Source organism: Trifolium pratense, linkage group LG2 (genome assembly GCF_020283565.1).
Source record: "Trifolium pratense cultivar HEN17-A07 linkage group LG2, ARS_RC_1.1, whole genome shotgun sequence".
Lineage (NCBI taxonomy): Eukaryota > Viridiplantae > Streptophyta > Magnoliopsida > Fabales > Fabaceae > Trifolium > Trifolium pratense.
The window spans coordinates 30,249,790-30,271,621 of NC_060060.1; the positions used below are offsets into that span (position 1 = coordinate 30,249,790).

At 34.1% G+C, this 21,832-nt stretch overlaps 2 protein-coding genes and 1 pseudogene across 2 annotated transcripts; all 3 read right to left on the reverse strand.

Moving 5' to 3' along the window:
• Nucleotides 1-790: 790 nt before the first annotated feature.
• Nucleotides 791-2,616, reverse strand: LOC123904525 (annotated as a pseudogene).
• Nucleotides 2,617-4,016: 1,400 nt separating this feature from the next.
• On the reverse strand, nucleotides 4,017-11,625 carry LOC123905966 (rDNA transcriptional regulator pol5-like). Its single transcript, XM_045955775.1, has 8 exons — nucleotides 10,902-11,625; nucleotides 10,198-10,323; nucleotides 9,918-10,115; nucleotides 9,198-9,425; nucleotides 7,983-9,104; nucleotides 6,924-7,211; nucleotides 5,424-5,868; nucleotides 4,017-5,203 (listed from the first exon to the last, which is right to left on the reverse strand). Exons 1-8 carry the CDS (start codon nucleotides 11,436-11,438, stop codon nucleotides 4,356-4,358), a joined length of 3,792 nt encoding a protein of 1,263 aa, XP_045811731.1. The 5' UTR covers nucleotides 11,439-11,625; the 3' UTR covers nucleotides 4,017-4,355.
• A 3,236-nt stretch (nucleotides 11,626-14,861) lies between these two features.
• Nucleotides 14,862-18,592, reverse strand: LOC123908609 (heat shock 70 kDa protein, mitochondrial-like). Its single transcript, XM_045959295.1, has 6 exons — nucleotides 18,318-18,592; nucleotides 17,484-17,548; nucleotides 17,307-17,385; nucleotides 16,652-17,218; nucleotides 15,934-16,554; nucleotides 14,862-15,712 (listed from the first exon to the last, which is right to left on the reverse strand). The coding sequence occupies exons 1-6, from the start codon at nucleotides 18,393-18,395 to the stop codon at nucleotides 15,083-15,085; spliced, it is 2,040 nt and encodes a 679-aa protein (XP_045815251.1). The 5' UTR covers nucleotides 18,396-18,592; the 3' UTR covers nucleotides 14,862-15,082.
• Nucleotides 18,593-21,832: the final 3,240 nt, after the last annotated feature.

Sequence of the window (21,832 nt, forward strand, 5' to 3'; positions counted from 1 at the left end):
GCCTACCGCTTGAATCAATTCATTATTGATGTTTCTTATGTTACTTATAATTTAAATAAATGATATTTTTTTAGTTTTTAACATATTTTTTATTAGGAGTCTATTTTTAATATTTAAATCAGACCTCCACATAGTCAGGATCGGCACTGATTAAGATGAACATAATCGTAAATTGGTGATGAGAGACTAAAAACAAAATAGAAAATATTTAGAGTGTGAAAAAAAGTGATTTTGTGTTTATAGAGATAAAAACCAAATTTACTAATTTTAATTTATAAGGATGAACAATATATTTAACTCTAGGAAAAATATAGAATTTTTTTTTTTAAATGAAGATGTTGATTTGTTTCCATTGCTCTAATGGGTGGCTATTAGAATTGGAAAGGGGAATTGAATGTGTATGAGATATGAAGAATTAATAAAATATGGGTAGGAATTTAGGTGGAATTAATTGTAGTATTGGAATAGGAATTTGAAAGGTTTTGCAAGGTGTTATTATTGACAATTAAGTAATTAATTAATTAAAAAAAGGGTAGAAGATTTAGGCGGACTATAAGTAAGTTTATGAGGGAAACATGTTTTCTGTCTTAATATATAAAGGATTTCCCATATCGGCGTATCGGTATCGTATTGGTATCGTGTCACGTATCCGGCTTCATAGTGGTTTACTAACAATGAAGCGACATCATGATTCCGGTACATTTTTCTCTCACAAGAACATACACATATCACAACTGGAAAAACAGTGGAAAGGCATGTTATAGCACTCACTTACTATTTGATCTAAAGTCTAAACAGTATGCTCTATGTGGTATGCTTCAGATTGCGAAGAACAAGATTGGGCAAGAGCAACCAAAGCTTGTACTCCGCCAGCTGCTGCAATGACCTCTTGAATTCTATCGTCAAATGAAAAATTTGAAAGTGCATGAGCAGCTTGTTCCCTGACACGCTCATCGGGAAAACGTGTAAGTTGAACAAGAGCCTCAAAAACACCCTCTTCTCATAGAGATATTCCATAATCCTATAGCAGCTTTTTCGGCCACCAGTTTGTTCATTGACCTAGACAAACTAATGAGAATCTCAATCCCACCCTCTTCTACAATCGCCTTCGCCACATTAGCACTTGTGGACAACCTCGCAATAGCTTCAGCTGCCTCCAACTGAAGCCCTTCCCTGTAAGATTTCGCAAGGCCAAGAAGGAGGCGTATACCACCATATCGTATAACTGCTTCAGCCCTTCCACAATTAATGCTATCATCCATTAGAACAAAGGTTGCAAGGCCTGTGGCTGCCATCTCCTGAACATCCTCTTGAGAACTCTGCATTAGACAAACCAAATGTGACGCAACTTGTTCAACCCAGAAATTATCAAGACCTCCCTGTTGAGGGCTCTCAGCAGCAGAACAAAAAAAATTATATGATAGCATCCGTTCAAGCCAAGGTATAATTTCATCAATGCCCTTATCATTATTACTCTTTGAAGTCCTCCAGTCTAAAAACACATTATTTCCTCTATTTGTATTATCGAAAAATAAAGAACCCAGTCCTTTAAAAATATCCGTGGATAGGGAAATCAACAACTTGTTTTTATATTTACTAGCAGAAAAGCTAGTCTCTTCTTCGAGGATACGACAACTCAAAGCAATCAAAATCTTCAAATTTAGTGATAAGGATAACAATCTTGGTCAGGTTAGGAAGCTTATGCCAAAGATGTGAAACCACTAATCCAATTCATACTTAATGTCCCCGCAACAGAAAGGAAGCGAACCGATTGCACATTTCCCAATGCAAGCTCGTCAACACTCTCGCAGTCGATGAACCCGATATCAGTCAACTTTGGACAATAGGTAGCCAGTGCATTAATAGCATCAGCATTTACATCCACAATGCCTGCGAGCCTGAGTTGATTCAAACTAGGACAGCCGAGAGCTATTGCTATTATACCATCACTAGTAATACTATTGTAGCCAAAAAGATATTGTCCAAACTGAAGACTCTGGAGTAACTCATGCCGGGCAACAATGAAAGCAGCCTCTATATCAGCGTCCCAAATTTCAACGCTTAATTCGCGCAATTTCTTAGCTCGAAGATGAGGTAGTGCTTCAGCAGCCTTTGTACCAGTAACACCAAACCTAAGCTTTTGTAGATGCACACATGTAGAAGCAAGTGAAGATGCAACATTGACATCGAATTTGTGCGAACGAAGATCCAAAGAAGTCCACAAACACGGGGAGTTACCAAGAACCCTCCATTTCTTACAACTTGCTGATAAACTAGCTCGGTCTCGATAACCCAGATATGACAATAGATGAATTACTATATCATCAGGTAAACTGCTCCAATCAACAACACCTTGGGGCTCCAAATCCACTACCTCGTCTTGAATTTCAGGGAAACTCGAAACCAGATTTCTCATTCTTCCTTCATTCACACCTAATGTTGTAATAAGTAAATTTAAAATCAATTGATAAAAAAAAAAAAGTAGCAAAAGTCTAGAAAATCAGGAACAAGCAACGATAGCAAGTACAAATGACAAAAAATCATTAAAAAGAAAAAATCAAAATCAAGAATCTGAATAGAAAGAATAATTTCTTTCAGAGTATAGAAAAAACCCATTCCTAGATTATATTAGAGTCCATATTAGTATTTTTAAACCATTGTAAGCATAGCTTTGAATAATAAAAACAAGCATTCCCTTTATTTGCATATATTGAAGCCTTATCAACTATATAAATCAATCAAATCTCACTCGATATACTTCATACTTGCCTATCATGATGAGTAGTCAACTTATACTATATTCCTAACTGCTACTTCCAAATGTCATACTCATACAACAATGCCTAATAGCTTAACTTGCAGCTTGCTCAGCACAATAAGAGCCACTATACTAGAAGAAACCATAATAAAACATTTTTGATTCTCAAAACACAAATTAATAACTCATCTATATCATATAATTTTATCAAATAACCGGAGAGAATCCAATGTTAACATCCACCTTTTATTTATTTTTTGTTATGCTTTAAAGTTTAAGACTTGTAAAAAAAAATAAAAATGGTTGGTCTGGATTTAACGGTAGAAGAAAGTGATGGGAGACAATTAGGGTTGGGAACAGGCCAGGCCAGGCCAGGCCTTGACAGGCCTGAGCCTGGCCTACGATTTTTTTTCAGGCCTAAGTCTGGCCTGTGGCCTATCAAATGATTTTTTTTTTGGACTGGCCTGAGCCTTTTAAAAGCCTGGCCTGGCCTTGTAGCCTGTTTAAAAGCCTGTGTTACATTAAAACTTCTCTATATAGTTTTTTTAAATAGGCTAAACAGGCCTTAAAAAGTTCACATTTAAATTTTTATAATTTCTACAACATTAAGAAAAAGCTAATAATATGATTAACACAATAATTAAAAACTAATCAAATAACAAATACGATTACGAAAAGTCGCAATAATTAAAAGCTAATAATATTTATATAAATAATATTTTTTTTATAAGATATAAATAATAATATTATATAAATAATAATTATTATAAACAGGCCGGCCTATCAGGCTTCGTAGGCCTTTTTAGAAGCCTAAGCCTGGCCTATTTATGTAAACAGACCGTTTTCAAAGCCTAAGCCTGGCATTTTTAATAACCAGGCCAGGCTAGGCTTATATAGGCCAGGCCGAAGGCCCCTGTAGGCCGCCTGGCCTATTCCCAACCCTAGAGACAATCCCTTCCCAGTGAAAATAAGGTTAATTCAAAGTTACTAATGTTGCAGCTTTGTTATGATTGATTAAGGTGACACCAGTTGAGGCAATAGAGCTGAGAATTAGTTTTTTTTTCCTTCTAATTTAACTTTACTAAAGTAAATATAGTTGGATCATCCTTTTTGAAGAAGCATTTGTTCCTCGTAACATTGAAAACATGGGGATCTTAAATCAATCTTTTGTGCACCAACTTTTTCAACCATACACTATTTTAGTATATTCTGTCTGGGTCGTGCAAAATAATTACTGCAGAAGATATCTGAAGCAAGATAAAAAATCAAAGTTCATCCTCTCTTACTAGTAACTCAAAATGAACTCAAATATAGTAAGTGTAACATGCAAAAAGTTCACAAAATGACAAACAAATACAAATTAAAAGTTCTACCAAAAATTCACCTTCAAAAGGCAATAAACAAGTCTATCTTAAATGAATTTTGAAGTTTACTGATTTAAATATAAATTTAAAAGGTCTACAAAAGTTCCCCTTCCAAAGGCATAAACAAGCTCCAATCACAGATTACTTTGGCTTGTCTGTTAATAAGGGTGGCTGAGTAGCAAGAATCTCTTTACCTCTTTACTCAGGTAGTAGCAGCAATTCTACATCCTTGTTCATTTTTCCAGCTTCTTCAAACTAACAAATTTCTCACCAAGTTGTGCTTTGAGGGCAGCTTGAGCATCAGGTGCCAATGTTTTAAGAAGATACTTGGTGAGGTTGTATTTAGCCATGATCTTGAAGACCTCGACACAAAACTTGAGTACAGCTGTCCTTCTTGCCGGTTTACTTGGCATATTTGTCACCAACTCTTTCATAGAATGAGAGAGTTTATCCAAATGGTTTTTAACAATCTTTTTTGATGCATTCTGCACTTCACCACCCGAGGTTGCTAACGACTTCAATATGTTCATTACCAAATCAAGGGTTTCGACTCGCCGAAAATCTGACTTGGCACTTCCACATCTCTCCAACAAAAAGCCAAATAAACCATGGCCAATCCATGGCCTTCTTTGAATTATTTCTTTTAAAAATCCAGCTTTGATTTGAGACTTCTTACTGTCTAAATAATCAGCCACTGTTTTCTGGAAAACTTGAACAATCCTCTGCCGTTCGGACACCGTGAAATTTCTTGCATCGACAATTCTCAAAATCCATAAAGTTGATTTTTGTGCAAAGGAAGAAACCGTTTTGTGTCGGTTCAAGGCAGACTTTTGCTTTGAGGCAGTTGCAGACTTTTGCTTTTTAAATGGTCTTGATGCTAATTTCAAATTTCTCTCCAACAGAGATTCAAGCGTCGATAATTGGATTTCGTCACCCTTTGGACAGGCCGCCTTTCCTTTAAGTATTTTCTTTTGCAATATTCCCAATATACGCTGACTCAGCTGCTCACTAACTTCAGCAGTATGTGGGTTAACAAAGGCCCTAGCCAAATGTGAGTACACAGTAAGAACCTGAGGCTTGCCTGTTAACATCAAGACACCATCAGCCAAAGTTAAAAATATCTAAATATAAAGGCATCAACTTTTTGTTACTGTATGAAGCAGCCAGCTTTTTATTCAGGTAAATATTGAACAGTTGTTTATCCACTTCATGGTTTATGCATATAAAATTGGAAAATTGCAGCATAACAAACACAAAGCTAGCCTAAAAACTGATAAATGACATAATTAATGTCTACTTGCCTGCATTTTCACGTAGGAAAATTTCCAATAATGAAAGGATACGGAATTTGAACAACAAAAGTTGGGAATGAGCGGTTTCACTTCCAGCCTGATTTTTCTTTTCTTTGAAAATCTGAGCAAGATATGTATCCATCCTGAACATTGCATCATCATCCATCCCACTATCTGAATCATCAGAATCTTCATGATGGTCCTGACCAGTTTCTTCTGCCTCAAATACAGACTCAGAGTCATCAGTCTGCCCATCGCTATCACCTGTTTCACCAGTCTCTGCTTGATCAATTTCTTCATCTTCAATATTGAATAAGTCATCATCTTCATCGTCGTCATCTTCATCTGCACTAGCCGCATCTGGATGTCTTGCTGGCTTTAAATTTTTCTTTATGACTCGTAACATCCGCCCCAGCCCATCATCCGTGATATCATTACAAAAACATTTGAACACCTACATACAGAAATAATAAGTTTTAGAAAAATAGAATACAATCTGTGAGCCATGATATATAGTCGAGTTTAAATTATGTACAGCCAGAGATGATTAAGTCTTCTACATGGTCATTGCTTTCCAACAAGGATGGATTGCTATATACTAAGTCAAATATACCAAGTCTATGGTGCACAAGTGAGACGAGTCTTTCACCAAGTACAAACTTGTTTTTACCATTGGATCAAATGAGGTAATGTGACATATTGATCCAATCGTTTAAACAAGTTTGTGCATGGTGAAAAACCTGTCTCACCTATGCATATTAGACAAAGCCTGTCTATATAGCCCAATCAATCTCAACAAATCTATCTCATAACAGCCAGGTAAATCACAAAAAAAAAGTCCAACCAGTATATTGGATAGCATGTTCATATAGTCATACCATTCATTCATTTAAGGATCAATTTTCTAGATGACACGAAAATACAATACAAGCATAAATATTAGAAGTTGAAAAATAACTGCAAGCAGAAGGCCCTGAATAATCAGAGGGTCATTGACTAGTACTGAAGTGAGAAAAAAACTGATGCATTAGTAAATTAGAACATCATTCTAGTGGCCAAACATTATGTGAAAAGGCTGCTTTAAAATATTCATTAAACAGGTAAAAGTTAGAGCACAATATTGGCTCACTTAAACCTGGACTGGGAATTACCTCAAACTAATTTGTCTTTGAATTAAATCAAACAAAACACTATTATTTGTTACAGTGAGAACATACTATATTCAAGGAAAATTCCAAACGGAAAAAAATTGAATTTATTTCAATCAAAGTCTGATTATGTTAGTTGTGTAACAGAAGGCATCCTCATGATAATATAAATGATAGCAAACGTTTCTGTTATTTATATACCATTTAAAGTTTCTGTTTATTTACCATTTTCCCCTGATCTAAACACCAGATTAATGGCAGTCTCCTAGTTCCAGGTGCATGTTGACAGGTTAACAATACGGTACTCTAACCTACTTGATCTACAATTACAAACTACCGAAAAGCAAGCTTTTTATATAACCTGATCAATAGCAGACCGCATAGGAGCCGATGACTGTGGAAGCAGAGAGAGCAATGTATCCACAAGAACATCCATCAACTCAGGTGCATCACCAACCTCTGTGACATCTTCTCCAGAGGACTCAGGAATATCAGAAGTAGAAAATGTTTTCTTACAACAGATGATGAGTTCAGACGCAGCTTCTGAGTACTCCCTTGGACAAAGAAGGACTTGCAAGAGCAACTGGATAAGCAAGTATCTCAGTGCACGATCTCTATTTGCATCATCACTGCAGTCGTGGCTCCTTTCCTGCTCATCATTACCGCAGAGATGAAACATGAGCATCAATAATGAATAAATTATAATGCAGTTCACATAATTCAAATTGAAGATTAATTTAGTGACATAAATAAATGCAGAAACACACACAAAGGTGTATAAAACAAATATCAAGATTTAAATCACAGGATTCTGTAACATTAATGTATACGGAGGTTAAAACTTATATCAAGGCTCCTTATACCAGCTCAATGATTTTTTATGCAAACTTATACATGCAAATGCCACATGAATAGGCATCATGTATCAATAGATACATCATGATCCACTGAGGTCTTCTGTTTCTTTGATTGTTGATCAGATGGAACAACAAACCATACATGTTAGACCAAAATTGGATCACAAATCATTTTGAGCTCCTTCCTAGGTAAAGCATAACAATGTCTTCTACACTTTGTATTCTTCAATTGTCAAATGAACAGTGAACACAAAGAAGCCAAGATTTTGAAAGTGACGAAAATTAGAAGAAAAATACTACAGGTATAAATAATTTTTAAAACAAGAAAACCTCAGTTTGACAAACAATTAAGAAATCACAAAACCACAAGTATAAATGGTAATAATTAGAGTCCTAGATCCAAATTGAGTTGTAGATATCATAAACATGACAAGACAACCCACTAACACACTAGCCAATGAGAAGACTAGATGGAGTCTAACCTCATTAGAGCTTAAAACTTTAAAAGGGCCATAGTGAGTATATATGTCTAAGTATCGATAACAATTCCAAAGCATAAATACCTCTATTGATAATTTAGCTTCCATTGCTTGCAAATTTTTCACTGCTTTTTCATCCTCATCATCTAAAGACCGGAAGAGGGAAACTGAAGGAATATTGCATAAGGTGCTGAAGAACTTCATGAAGTACGAACCCAGATCATTAGGCTCAAGGCTATTAGCATTAGCCATGCTCTCTACCTTATGAGCATTAGCCAACAACAACTGCAGCTGTTCAATACACATCTTGCAAAGAGCATTTGATGTGGGAGATTTGGGCCACCTAAATTTCTCGTCCAACTCAAATGAAGTCACCTCAGTGCCAAGAGATGCAGTAAACAGACCCTGAACAGCCAGAAATTTCATTATTTCTTTTTGTACTCGGAACATCTCCCCGTGGTCCCGCTTATCGAATTTCAAAATACCAGGAAGGGATTCTATAACCCATCTCTTCAATAAGTCTGAATTACCATTAGTCCTAGGAGAATCTTTATCCTCAATAGAGCCTATTTCAGAATTTTCATCTGTTGTTTGACTCTGATCCGAAGGTTCTTCCAAGGTATTATCTTCATCGACAAACAGGTTCATCAAGTTTTGCACAAAAAGCATGCAACCAGCTTCTGTTTTGAACCGTGACATCAAATTTTTAACATGCTTTGTCTTTGCGATACAATCAAATTTTCCATTGCTGTGCTTCTGTATAGCCACTATAACAGCAACTCTTTTGACATCATCGTCCCCCACCCAATCTGTCAATTGTTTAAGAAACTCTAGTCCAACTTTCTTCAGCCATGTGTTATTATTTGATAGTATATCCATCAGGCACTGAACGACTTTGTTTGACAGAACAACTGGAATTAAAGATGCAGACAGCTTTTGTAGAAGAAGAGACATAACTTCGAAAGCTAAGTGCTTACGGTCATGAGATGAGAAGAGAAGGGATCCTTCAATAATAATTTCACAAAAAGACTTGAGATTCTTCGCAATTTCTTCATCAGAAGAGCAAGATTTTCTACTCTTCTTATGTTTCTTTAATGAATTTGAAGCTGATGCCACATCTTCCAATTGTGAAACAGTATTGGGTATGAGATTATTTATCAAAACCGGCCAAACACTATGAACACGGGGCTGACAGAAGGTTGATTCCTGCAACATCCACAAAATAAATAAGAACCATTTCTTTCTATAAACCGATATCAAGTAGTATCTGTCACAAATAGAAGAATGGATTTAAGATACCTTCAAACAATTACTCAGGGAGGACAGGTGATCGGCAGAGAAGAGCTGGCTAGAGCTGAACGGATTTGGCAGTAGTTTCCCGTATATGGAGCTGTCGATAGAAATTTTCTCTCGAACTTTTAGAGCAAGGAATAGAGCATCAGGATTTCCTACTCCTGCAGCAGATTCAAACCACTTGTCGAGTCCAGGAGCTTCAATAACATGACTTGCTATTGCTTCAACAGGCAACTGCAAATAAGAATAAAACCAATATATTAAATAATAGGGTGCAAATAACTGTTTTTGGTGTTAAAAAAAGGGATTGATAGGTTAAATGTATGGCTCAAAGAAACATGTAGGTAGTTTGAAAGTTCAAAAATGATCAAATGAGAAGAAAGTGATCTTTTCATAGCAAACACACGTCTGGGTCTGCAAGCGGTTGTTTGCATGAGCCTGTGAGAGTGCATGTACACAAGTGCATAAGGAAAGGAAGCAGAAATGTTTTGAAATCTTCAATAGCAAAAAAAAAGTAAGAGAATAGCATGATAACTAGCATATAGCATCATAAAAAGGACAAAAATCTGATCTAGCAAAGTATGATAATCCAACCAAGAGATCCACCAAAACATCTCATAAGTAAAAAGAGGTCTTGCAAATTATCACAACTGAATTGACTACAACACAATCAAACAATGGCTGTAGATAATTATCATCCACAAGTTTTTGCATGTGTATACAAACCTTTTCAACCAATTCTAAAATTATTGAGACGGCAGGCTCTTGCAAGTATCGCTTCTTACTTGCAAGGGAGATAAGTATACCAACAAATTCTTTTATGTATGGGGTATTTTTATCCATGCTCCATTCGTGGATAAGTCTTCCTGATCGAACCAGAGCACCATAAGCAAATAAGCGACCCAGAAGACAATCTTTTGCTTCCTGCAATTTCACAACAAATACACTAGTACCCAACAAGCTGACAATTTCACCAAAACATAATTAAGAAATCACTATCTCATACCTGACCCTTCATTGATGAAGTTACTTCCAATAAATCTACTACGAGCTTAAGGAATGAGCCGATCCTGATTTTGTCGATAGCACCAACTAAAACTGCTAAGCCTGAAGCAAAACCTTGTCGCGCGCACTGCAAAAGTAACAAACGATGTCACCTTCCCAACAACACAGTAAGCAAATTTAACAAAATCAAAGAACATGGTTTACCAAGAACGAAACACTATCATGATTCCCAAATATTTTTCTCTCACAAGAACAAACACATATGGCATCTCAGGATTCGTGCCACATAACTAAGCAAATTGGGCAAGTAAAAACTAGCTTATGAAAATAAATGCTTCTAGGGGCTCATTTGGATTGACTCATTTTTGAGTTTATGCAAAACAGCTTGTAAATAAATAAACTTTTATGTATTCATAAGCTTGTCAAGGTAGTTTATGAAAAAAACAGCTTATGAAGTAAAGATATTATTTTCTTTAGTGAGAACTTAGGAATTAACACAAAAGTTTATTTATTTGTATTAGCTATTTCTCATAGACTCAAAAATAAATCAACCCAAACCGGAATTAAAACTACAATAACCAAACAAAACAACTTGGCATTGAAATTTTGATTTTTTTTTTAACTAAAACTAAGACATTATTAAATTGAAGTTAGAAAACAAAACAACATTACAATATAAGAACCAAAGAGAACACAAAAACAAACCTCTCTTGAAGAAGAAACACCGCGAATAAGCCTACGAACAGCATATCGAACAGATGGTGCGCATTCATCCAATCCATCATTTTTCTCAGCTTCAAGCTTAAAACCACCATCATCAATATCCATATCTTGAACACCATAAGCATTCTGAACAGCCTTCAACTCCGTCACCATTTGTTTAGCAGCTGCTGACCTAGCCGAATCATCAACCACAGCTAAATCCTTAAACACACTAATGTGAAACTCCGGAGGAGAATCACCTCCACTAGTACCACCACTAGTCGAATCCGCAGTAGGTTTGGAATCCAAATCAACCGGTTCGGATTTCGATTTGGATTCTAATTTTGATTTCAATTTGTCCTTACGCCTGTTTTTGTCGAAAGCTTTACTCTTTTTATGAGTTTCCATTGTTGGTGTGGTGGAAGAATCGGTGGTGGTTTTAGGTTTTTTGTTGAGAGGTTTTTCGTGAGAATCTTTGTTGGATTCTTCGTGTTCGTCGGAAACGGAATTGTTGCGTTTGTTTTTTGTGGTACTACCCATTGTTGGTGATTGAGATTGAAGAGTGAGAGAGGAAGAGGAAGAAGAAGAAGAAAGTGTTGCGCGGCTTTAGGGTTCTGCTTAAACCCAAACGCAGTGTGCGTTTTCAGGTTAAAAAGGGCTTTCGATTACTCATCGAGATTATTTTATGATGGAAATAATTTATATTTTTAATTTCCTATGTCGTGTCAAAAAAAATGAATTAAACATTATTATTATTATAAATTAAAGACAAAATTACACTACAGGTTTTTTATCTTATTTTTTTGTAACACTTTGGTTCTTTATCTTTTTTGTAACACTTTGGTCCTTTATCTTTTATTTGTAACACTTTAGTCCTTTATTTTTTTTTATTTGTAACATTTTAGTCCCTTTTTTTGTAACAGTTTGGTCATTTATCTTATTTTATTTGTAACACTTTGGTCCTTTATTTTTTATAAATAAATAAGATACGGATCAAAGTGTTACGAAAAAAAAGATAAAGGATCAAAGTGTTACAAAAAAAAGATAAAGGACCAAAGTGTTACAAAAAAATAAGATAAATGATCTGTAGTGTAATTTTGCCTGAATTAAAAATGAAAGAAACTATAACCTAAAAAAAATAAGGGTCCGTTTGTTACAGATTAAAAAAATAGTGATTTTAATGTAAGTTGAATTTTAGAAAAATGTTGATGTTTGTTTATTATAATAAAAATCACTTTTTTTAAATAAAATAATCTTTAGCTTGTTTTGATACAACTTATAAAAGTGATTTTTTTAATTACAAATAACTTTCTTATTTTAACATTTCTTTTCTCTCTTCTCTAAAAAAAATCTATTATTTTATAAGCTACTCTCAGTAGCTTATCATTTTTAGCTATTTTCTGATTATTTTTAGCTTCTGATTATTTTAAAAATTTATAACAAACAAATGCAAAACAATTAAAAGGGATTATTTTTATAAAAAAAAGTAATTTTTTTTTCTAAAATAAGTTATAACAAACAGCCTCTAAAAGAAAATATAACCTAAAAAAAATAAAGAATTTTTTTTTTGACAGATGAAAGAAAAAATAGTTATTGTCGATGATGTAATAGTATATATATTTTTCCTACCGTAAAAAAAATATAATTTATTGTTTTGGCATATTAAATATTAATTTTAAGACTTATGTTATGAGTGTATTTTTCTTAAACGAATAATAAATACCACGTATATATAATTGAAAGATTTTGAATTTGAAATTTAAAAATTATAGATATTCGGTCTAAATTTTTTAATATTTTATTGGTTGAACTGATATTAATTATAATTTATATTTTGAAAAATATTAATATGAATTTTCTAAAGAAATAGTATTAATTTGACACATAATAAAGGTGTCATTGTATGGGAGTTGTGAATAATATATTTAAGTTTGTTTATTGACCTGAATATTTGTATATGGGTTAAGTTATCGAGCAACACTTGCTTGAACATAAGCATTTGAACATAGAGTTTTTATTATCTATTTTCACATTTATTGTATTTTCGGTTCTAATTTATATATTTTTATTCTATAAGTGGCGACTTTTAATGTTTGATGAAGTGAATTTTTCTCTCAAATGTGATATTTCACAATATATTTAATGTTGGACGATAAACCACATTTTAGAACGTCAAAAAAATCATGAAAAAATATAGGTTGAGACTAAAATTATAATAAATATAAAAATAGAGACCAGAATATTTGATATTAAAATAGAAAGACTATTTTGATGAGTTTAATAAAATAAAATATAAAAAAATGCAATTAAACATATTAATTATTTTGTTGTATGTACTACATAATTAAAATAAATAAACTATTTTAACAACTTTAGCTCTGTTTGGCAAAAATAGATTATCGTTGATAAGCTAGCTAATAGATTATGGCTGATGGCTGATAACTTCTAGCTGATTAAAGTGTTTGGTAAAATTAACGATTCAACTGACTGATAAATGTAAAATGACATAAAATAACATCTTTAATTCAATAATTTTTTTTATCAAATTAATACTATTTAAGATACTTAGAATTTAATATTTTAAGTTTTTTTGAATATTTTAAGTTTATTAATTCAATAAATATATATTTCAAATATTATTATTAAACTAATTTTTATATGTTGAATTATTTTAAAAATATATATTTTCCTTTCGGTTGATATACTTTATGAAAAAAATAACAACAAAAAAATAACAACAAAATATATTCACAACATAGTATAATGGAAATTGGCAGCTACATAGTGTGTTAGACTTGATTCTATTTCTGGACCACGTTATTGAGCAGAGTTCTCGGTTGTACATCCACATCAGAACACTTGGGAGATGATAAACCATCATGGCCTTACTCATCAAACGGTATGTTCTCTGTAAAGACAGCTTATGAATTTCTCCTAAATGTTAATGCAATAGGGAGGGCTCTATGGAACAATGTGTGGAAATGGGAGGGACCTCAAAAAATCAAGTGTTTTTTATGGTTGATAATTAATGACTGGCTGAAGACAAATGAAGAGAGGAACAGATGTAAACTGTCATCACATAACTTCCACTTTGCTTGACTGAAACGACACTACACTTGCTGCGCGACTGCAATTTGGTGAAGCCGATTTGGCATCAGTTCAGGTTTAATTTTAATCATAGAACCAATGATGATGAAAGGAGCTGGTTTAATACACATTTAAATCGTAGTTTTGTGTATATACATAGAAATAAATCATTATGTCTTTGAGGATAAAATCTTTAGTTAGCAGGCTGTTGTAATGCAAGTTCAAAACCTCCTATATGAGATTCACATGGCTGTGTGTCCCCTTAGGCTGTTGCATTTTTACAGTTAAGTTTTAGCTTTCAATGTATATAACATGTATGTACACCCTAATATTGTCCATAATGCCTCTTGTTTTTTCATTCTCTGTTGATGAATTTGCAGCATTATGAAGATTTGGAATAGACTGGGGATATAACTCAAGAGTTATACTTGCATGGTTGGTTACTGGTTATGAACATTTTCAAATATGGAAAAGACAACTTATGATGCTGAGCTATAGGGAATGCTAGAAACTAGAAAGCCTCTTTGGTTAAGTTGAGACTGGGAGGGTGTGGGAAGGCTGAGCAACTTATGAAATTTACAAACCATCCACTGCAATATTTTATAAACATCACTGCTGTTATTTTTAACAGCCTCTATTAAATATATGTTTGGATGGTTGTTAAATTCCACAAAACTACATTGCCAATGTGATCTTGTTGAAACTACGAAATGTAGATTACGGCGGTTCACTTTGATTATCATCCGAACATGCGATGCACTTAAGTAGTATTAAATAAAGACGATACTCCAGTAGTAGTAGAAATTCCATTCCAAAACAGTAGACGATACTCCAGTCAATGTGCAAAATAAATAAATAAAGACAATCACTCAAAAGTTAAGAATAAACAAGCCACTGCAAAAATTATGATTGGTTATTCGAGTAGTGTACTTCGGTTCTTCCAAAACACTACAAATCGAAAGGCTTCTCATCAAAAAAAAGATCTCCAACATTAGATACAATAATAAGCAATCTTATATTTCTGCTAAACTACAAGAAAAACCATTTAATTTTATCTAAAGAACCAATGAATAATAATCACAGACACAGTTGTGTCTTCACTTCTTCACCTCTTCATATTCTGCCTCAGGAGCCTGGTCTCCACCCTCAGAACCACCACCAGAAGAGGGACCGCCACTTGAACCACCACCACCCATGTGCTCCCCGATTTTAGACACGGCTTTGTTGGCAGCATTTAGCTTGGACTTAATTTCATCCACGTCGTCCCCTGCCATTGCACTTCTCAAATCTGAAACCGCAGTTTCGATCTCCTTGGCCACTTCACTAGGAATCTTTTCTTTATATTCAGCCAAACTCTTCTCAATGCTATAGATGGACGTGTCCGCACTATTTCTGACATCAATTAAAGCCTTTCGTTCTTCGTCTTTCTGAGCATGTAGTTCTGCTTCTTTCACCATCTTTTCGATCTCATCGTCGGATAGTCCACCAGACGACCTAATAGTGATTTGTTGTTCTTTACCAGTGGATTTGTCTTTGGCAGATACAGTAACAATGCCATTAGCATCAATGTCAAAGGTGACCTCAATTTGAGGCATACCTCTAGGGGAAGGAGGAATGCCGACAAGCTCAAATTCTCCAAGCATTTTGTTGTCCGAAGCCATTTGACGCTCACCCTGTAACACTTTAATACCTACTTGTGTTTGATTGTCAGCTGCTGTTGAAAAGACCTGGAACAATTATGTCACAGGTAAGGAAAACATTCAGCCACAACATAAATACAAATAATTTAATAGTAAATATTTTTATCTTCAAATGTGCGCAAGAAATTTCTAATAAACATAAGCATAGTTTCAACAACCAATTACTCTGGAAAGACTGAATACCCTTTCCAAGATTGACAACTAAGAAACAATTGTATTTAAGAATCATCAATAGATTTAAGGATTACCTGACTTTTTTTGGTAGGAATAGTAGTGTTACGGTTGATTAACCTTGTAAAGATGCCACCCAGAGTCTCAATACCTAGAGAGAGTGGTGTTACATCCAAGAGCAGTAGCTCTTTAACATCACCCCTTAGGATACCACCCTGGAGTGCTGCCCCCATGGCAACTGCCTCGTCAGGATTTACTCCTTTACTGGGAGACTTTCCAAAGATCGCTGAAACCACCTCTTGGACTTTAGGAACCCGGGTCATCCCTCCAACAAGAAGAACTTCATCAACATCCTTGGTAGATATGTTTGCATCCTTCAAACAGCTCAGACATGGAGCCCTAGTCCTTTCAATCAAGTCATTTACTAGAGCCTCAAACTTAGATCTAGTCAATGTTATGTTCAAATGCTTAGCACCAGATGCATCAGCAGTGATGAAAGGAAGGTTTATCTCTGTCTGAGATGTAGAGGACAATTCTATCTTAGCTTTCTCAGCAGCTTCGCGAAGCCTTTGCAAGGCAAGTTTATCCTTAGAAAGGTCAATACTCTCGGTCCTCTTAAATTCATTCACCAGAAAGTCTAATAAGGCATTGTCAAAGTCCTCTCCTCCCAAGAAAGTGTCACCATTTGTTGCTTTCACCTTGATAGAAAATTGTTATCAGTACAAACAAGCTTCTCATACCATTCCTTCTAACAGGTTAAGAAAGTATATGGACAGAATAAATAAATTAGCATACCTCAAAAACACCATTAGAAATTTCTAAGATGGAAACATCAAATGTTCCACCACCAAGGTCAAAAACAGCAATGAGGCCCTCCTTGTTGTTCATCCCATATGACAGCGCAGCAGCAGTGGGCTCATTGATGATTCTCAACACCTCAAGACCTGCAATTCTACCAGCATCTTTTGTTGCCTGCCTTTGAGCATCATTGAAGTAAGCCGGAACAGTAATTACAGCCTGAGTAAGTGTTTTTCCAAGATAAGATTCTGCAGTTTCCTTCATCTTGGTGAGAACAAAAGCACCAATTTGGCTAGGGGAATACTGCTGCCCATTAGCTTCAACCCACGCATCTCCATTTGGAGCCTTAACAATCTTGAAAGGAACCATCTTCATCTCTTTTTGGGTTTGAGCATCATCAAAGCGCCTACCAATCAGACGCTTGATACCAGAGAGTGTGTTTGTTGGGTTTGTTACAGCCTGACGCTTGGCCGGTGTGCCCACAAGCAGCTCCCCTTTCTGGTTGAAGGCAACCACAGATGGTGTAGTTCGTGCACCTTCAGAATTCTCAATGACTTTTGGATTCTGAAAATATATAAATTAAGTCAGCACAAATCCCATCATTGAAAAAATTGGAACGCATACAAACATATTCAAATCAACAAAGACTTACCTTTCCTTCCATAACGGAAACACATGAATTAGTTGTACCCAAATCAATTCCAATGACATCATTTCCAGCAGGCCTTGAACTGCATAATAAAAAAGAAATCATGAGTAACTTGGATATAATATTGAAAACATGGCTTATCTAATAGAACTGCAAAATAATAACCAAAACAACAATCACCTGAATGGTCGAGACAAACTTGACCAACTGTTACCTACATATGCAGGCTTAGTGTTGCCTGTCAACTGCAATACAACAACAAAGTAAGAAAAAATTACCTTCAGAATAATAATCAACTTATCAAAACACTTAATACAAAATGGCACGGCAATTAATCATAATTCTATAGACAAATTCTGTAGCGTAGGCTAAAAACAAAATTCCAGCAATTCTAATACCGTACAGTAGAAACCATTAGGCTAAGACTGATTTTTATAAAAGCAATATCATTGGCCAACAACGAAGTTGGTTAACACAAAAACACAATTATCTAAGAAAAGCGCACATAACTACATATGTAATGTAACTACTCTAACACGAAAATCAGAATTATAATTATATTTTTCCTTTCGCGTGAATTACTCATAATGTACTGTACAACTATATCCAATAACAACAAATACACAACAAAATCAATTGCCAAACCAAATAAAGACCAAAATTCAAACAAGATGAGCCAAAATCTGAACTAAAGCAAATAATGGATAGCCGAAGATGATCTACGAAAACTTACATAAAATCTTAAGCTCGAAAAAATCCTATTACAAAATCAGCTTTCAAGATATTAAAATTCAAAGATCTACACAATAAAATTAGGAGTTACATTCCAATTTTTCTTTTCGTGCGAGTTCTCGTGTGCAACGATATCCAACAACAAAACTAGTAAACCAAAAGCGAAAATCAAGAAATAGATAGCTCAAATAACAAGAACACCAGAAAAATCAATTGCGAAAGTCCAAAATTCAAACAAACTGAACCGAAATCTAAACAGAATCAAGAGTTAAGAGATGTTACCGAACGAAGAGTAGAGAAGGAAGCAGAAGCAACGTCTCGGCGACGGAGAGAGCGGAGCAAGGCGGTGGCAGCAGCCATGAGGAGAAGAAAAGGATGTAGAATTAGTTATCGGAAATGAAAGAGAGAAGAGAATTGGGTTTGGTATATATATGAGGGTTTAGTTAGGGTTTTTGGTTAGTGCTAGATTATTCTAGTTCTTCTTCTTACCAAATAAAAATACTAGAGAGGAAGATTCTAGATCGATTAATATACCATACGATGTCGTGTCGCCAAGTAATAAATGGAGTCTCATCAATCCGAGTATTGGATTTTGGGCTTCTATTTTATTTTTTGGGTCATGCTAACCAGTGCCCTTGGGGCACTGGTTAAGGAAACCAAAAAAGGAAATTTTAAAATTAAAAATAACAATGTTTACACTTTCGAGGCGTTGACCGCACAAAATTCAATGTGATATTACTATATTTGGTTCCTTAAACAATGCCCCCGGGGCACTGTTTAGCATTTTCCTTATTTTTTTTACAAACTTTTCTCTTCTCACCTCCGGTATTTCTTTTCTAACACTCAAGTTTCCATTTTTACCCTTGAATAAATATGTCGGAAAACATTTTTCAAATTTCTTTTGTCTTGTAGAAAAAAATTCGGAATGTGTTTTCCGAACTCTTTTCAAATTTGAACAAGAAAACTTCGAAAAACACGTTCCAAAATTTTTATACAAGGGCAAAAAAAAGAAAAACGGGGGTAGAAAAGAAACACGGGGTGGGAAGAGAAAAATTATTTTTTGACAAGGCTTCGCCCCGTATATTATTAGTTATAATTTATTATTAAATTATAACTATTTTTTGTGAAGAATTGAGTAGTATATGAATCTATGTTTAGTCAATATGAATCTATGCATAAAAATATGAACAAAACAATAAAAAATTAGAAAAAGTTTAGTCCATAAAAAAATTTATAGAAAGAATATAGAAAAAATAAGATCAATATATTATCAACAAAAAAAGATCAATATGCATGAAAATATGAATATAGAAATAGAAAAATAAACCATAGAAACATAAACATAAACAATATGCATAACAATAGAAACATAAACATAAGTCAGAAAAAGAAATAGAAACATAAACAATATTTTTCATAAATCACCTAAATATTCCTAATTATCCATAATATATATATACATATATATATATATATATATTCCTAATCAAATTTTTAATTTTTTTATTAAATAAAATACACGGGACAATTATTTATCACAGATGCCTAAAAAATTGGATAAATATTTGTCATTATAATTTATTCGTTTAATAAGTTTTACAAAAAATAACACAAATCTCTTACCCTATCCTGTGTTCCGTTTTATAGCGGATTGTCCCATCAATATTTTTTTTAATTAAAAATATTGACAAAAATAATTAAAAATGTACAATCCTGAATGCTAATCAATCATAAAAACAATTTAAGGAAACCATTTTTTTTTTTTTTGCTCGTGATGGTCAATCTGCTTCCTCTTTTGTGTATATATAGTTACGTTACGTATATGGTTGTGTTTGCCTATTTGATCGGCATGTAGTAACAATTGCATATTATATAGATAGATAGATGTTATGGTCATTTTCAATTGTTCAATTCCTTTCATTCATCCACTGGAGCATGGTATCCATCTATTTTATATTTATTCATAGATCCCTTTCCTTTAAATTGTTCTCTCCTTCCCATTGCCAGGGCAGATTATATTAAAAATTATGAGTGGATGGGACTGTAATTTTACAAAGCAGACATTTGAATTAACCAAGTTTCAGTTCTATTCCTAATAAACAAATTTTGTTGGTCATTATGTTCTTTACTTTTCCTCAATTCATTGTGTGTGTATACTCATGAATCAATGTTGATTATGAGGTTTATATGTACAAAATTAAATATTAGCCCATAAACACCATCTCCAATCTAATAGAGGAAAAATAGTTATCATTCTAAGCCAATGTAGGTTGTGTATTTAGCAAGTATCATGACCATAAAATCACTTGTACAAATCTGCATGTAGAAGAGTAGAACATAAAGTTTCAAATAGATTATGGTGAGGCATAACAGTCAAATAGGCTAATAGTTTCAAATTTCAAACATCTAATCTAATTTGAGTTACATTTGCATCAATAATTGCCAATAAAGAAGGAGATATAAATACTTAAATGGATACAAGTCTTTGCCTTGGTCACAAAATTTAGTCACACTCGCATAAAATTACATATTATTTAATAAGAAATGCTTATTACAAACTCTCTGACACACCTCCCTCCCATGTGATTAAAAAATTAACCCGACATTGAGTACGGACAAGTTCGGGTTATCCGATCCATCCTATTATACATGTAGCCTTTACAATATTTAGAGGGTCTTATAACAAAAGATGGAGGGAGTACTTATTAGACATAAAGAGTCACCTTAAAACACTGGATAGCAATGTGATTATGAGGTAAACAAGAATTTTGTTAACACTAAAGTTCAGAGTAGGAAAATTGCAATCAATGTATTCATTTCTAACCACAATATTCAGTGACATTTAATAATTTGTATACTAAACAAAAAACTATGCTCTTAACCAGAAAAAGAAAAAAACACTGGTTGAAGCTAACCACAAATGGTGTAGTTCGCGCACCTTCAGAATTCTCGATGACTTTTGAATTCTGAAATGATATAAATTAAGTCAGCATAAATCCCATCAATTAAAAAACAGCAACACATACTAACAAATTCAAAGCATTAACGATTTACGAACCTTTCCTTCGATAACAGATACACATGAATTAGTTCCAGCAGGCCTTGAACTGCAGTCATAATGAAAAAGAGATAATGAATAATTTTGATTTGAGATTGAAATTATGGCTTCTGTAAGAGAATTACAAACAAAGCTCACCTGAATGTTCGTGACAAACTTGACCATTGGTTAAGTCTAACAGAATAATCGAAACTTTCACACGTATCAAAACAAGGTGGTTCTATTAGGATTGGGAAGGTACCTATAGTGCTATGACCTACATATACAGGCTTAATGCTGCCTGTCGTCAACTGCAAGACAAGTTCAGAGCATGAAAAAGCTTTCTTCAAAATAATATAATAAAACACATCTAATGCAATTCACAAGCCAATTAATTACAATGTGTTGATATTTTAAGTTTGAGTTGAGTCTCCACTTATGAAGTTGTTCAAGTTCCAATGTGATGATCCAGAGACTCTTCATGATCCAACAATGGTATCAGAGCCGATAATTCGGCTGGCTCCTGGTATCGGAAGTCTTTCTGAAAATGGTGGTCAGGCGGCATGTCGTGGTACGAGTGTATGGATGAAAAAGCTTATGTTTGAGAGGGAGCATACTCATAAAAAATGGATGGATTCACACTTGAGGGGGAGATTGTTTATATTTCAAGTGTGAGTTGAGTAACACGTCGAATGAAAAAGTAGATTTGAACATTTTATAAGAAGAGGAACCACATACCTAATGTCTTAAGTTTTAGGTT

What these genes read in the sequence shown, in the direction of transcription:
- LOC123905966 (XM_045955775.1), bottom strand. Translation starts at nt 11,438, where the DNA reads ATGGGTAGTACCACAAAAAACAAACGCAACAATTCCGTTTCCGACGAA. An exon ending in CTTCATCAATGAAGGGTCAG is followed by an intron (nt 10,116 to 10,197) that starts GTATGAGATAGT and finishes GTGAAATTGCAG; the next exon opens with GAAGCAAAAGATTGTCTTCT. An exon ending in TGCGGTCTGCTATTGATCAG is followed by an intron (nt 5,869 to 6,923) that starts GTTATATAAAAA and finishes TTCTGTATGTAG; the next exon opens with GTGTTCAAATGTTTTTGTAA.
- LOC123908609 (XM_045959295.1), bottom strand. Translation starts at nt 18,395, where the DNA reads ATGGCTGCTGCCACCGCCTTGCTCCGCTCTCTCCGTCGCCGAGACGTT. An exon ending in CCTTCTCTACTCTTCGTTCG is followed by an intron (nt 17,549 to 18,317) that starts GTAACATCTCTT and finishes GTTGTATTGCAG; the next exon opens with TTGACAGGCAACACTAAGCC. An exon ending in AGTTTGTCTCGACCATTCAG is followed by an intron (nt 17,386 to 17,483) that starts GTGATTGTTGTT and finishes TTTATTATGCAG; the next exon opens with TTCAAGGCCTGCTGGAAATG.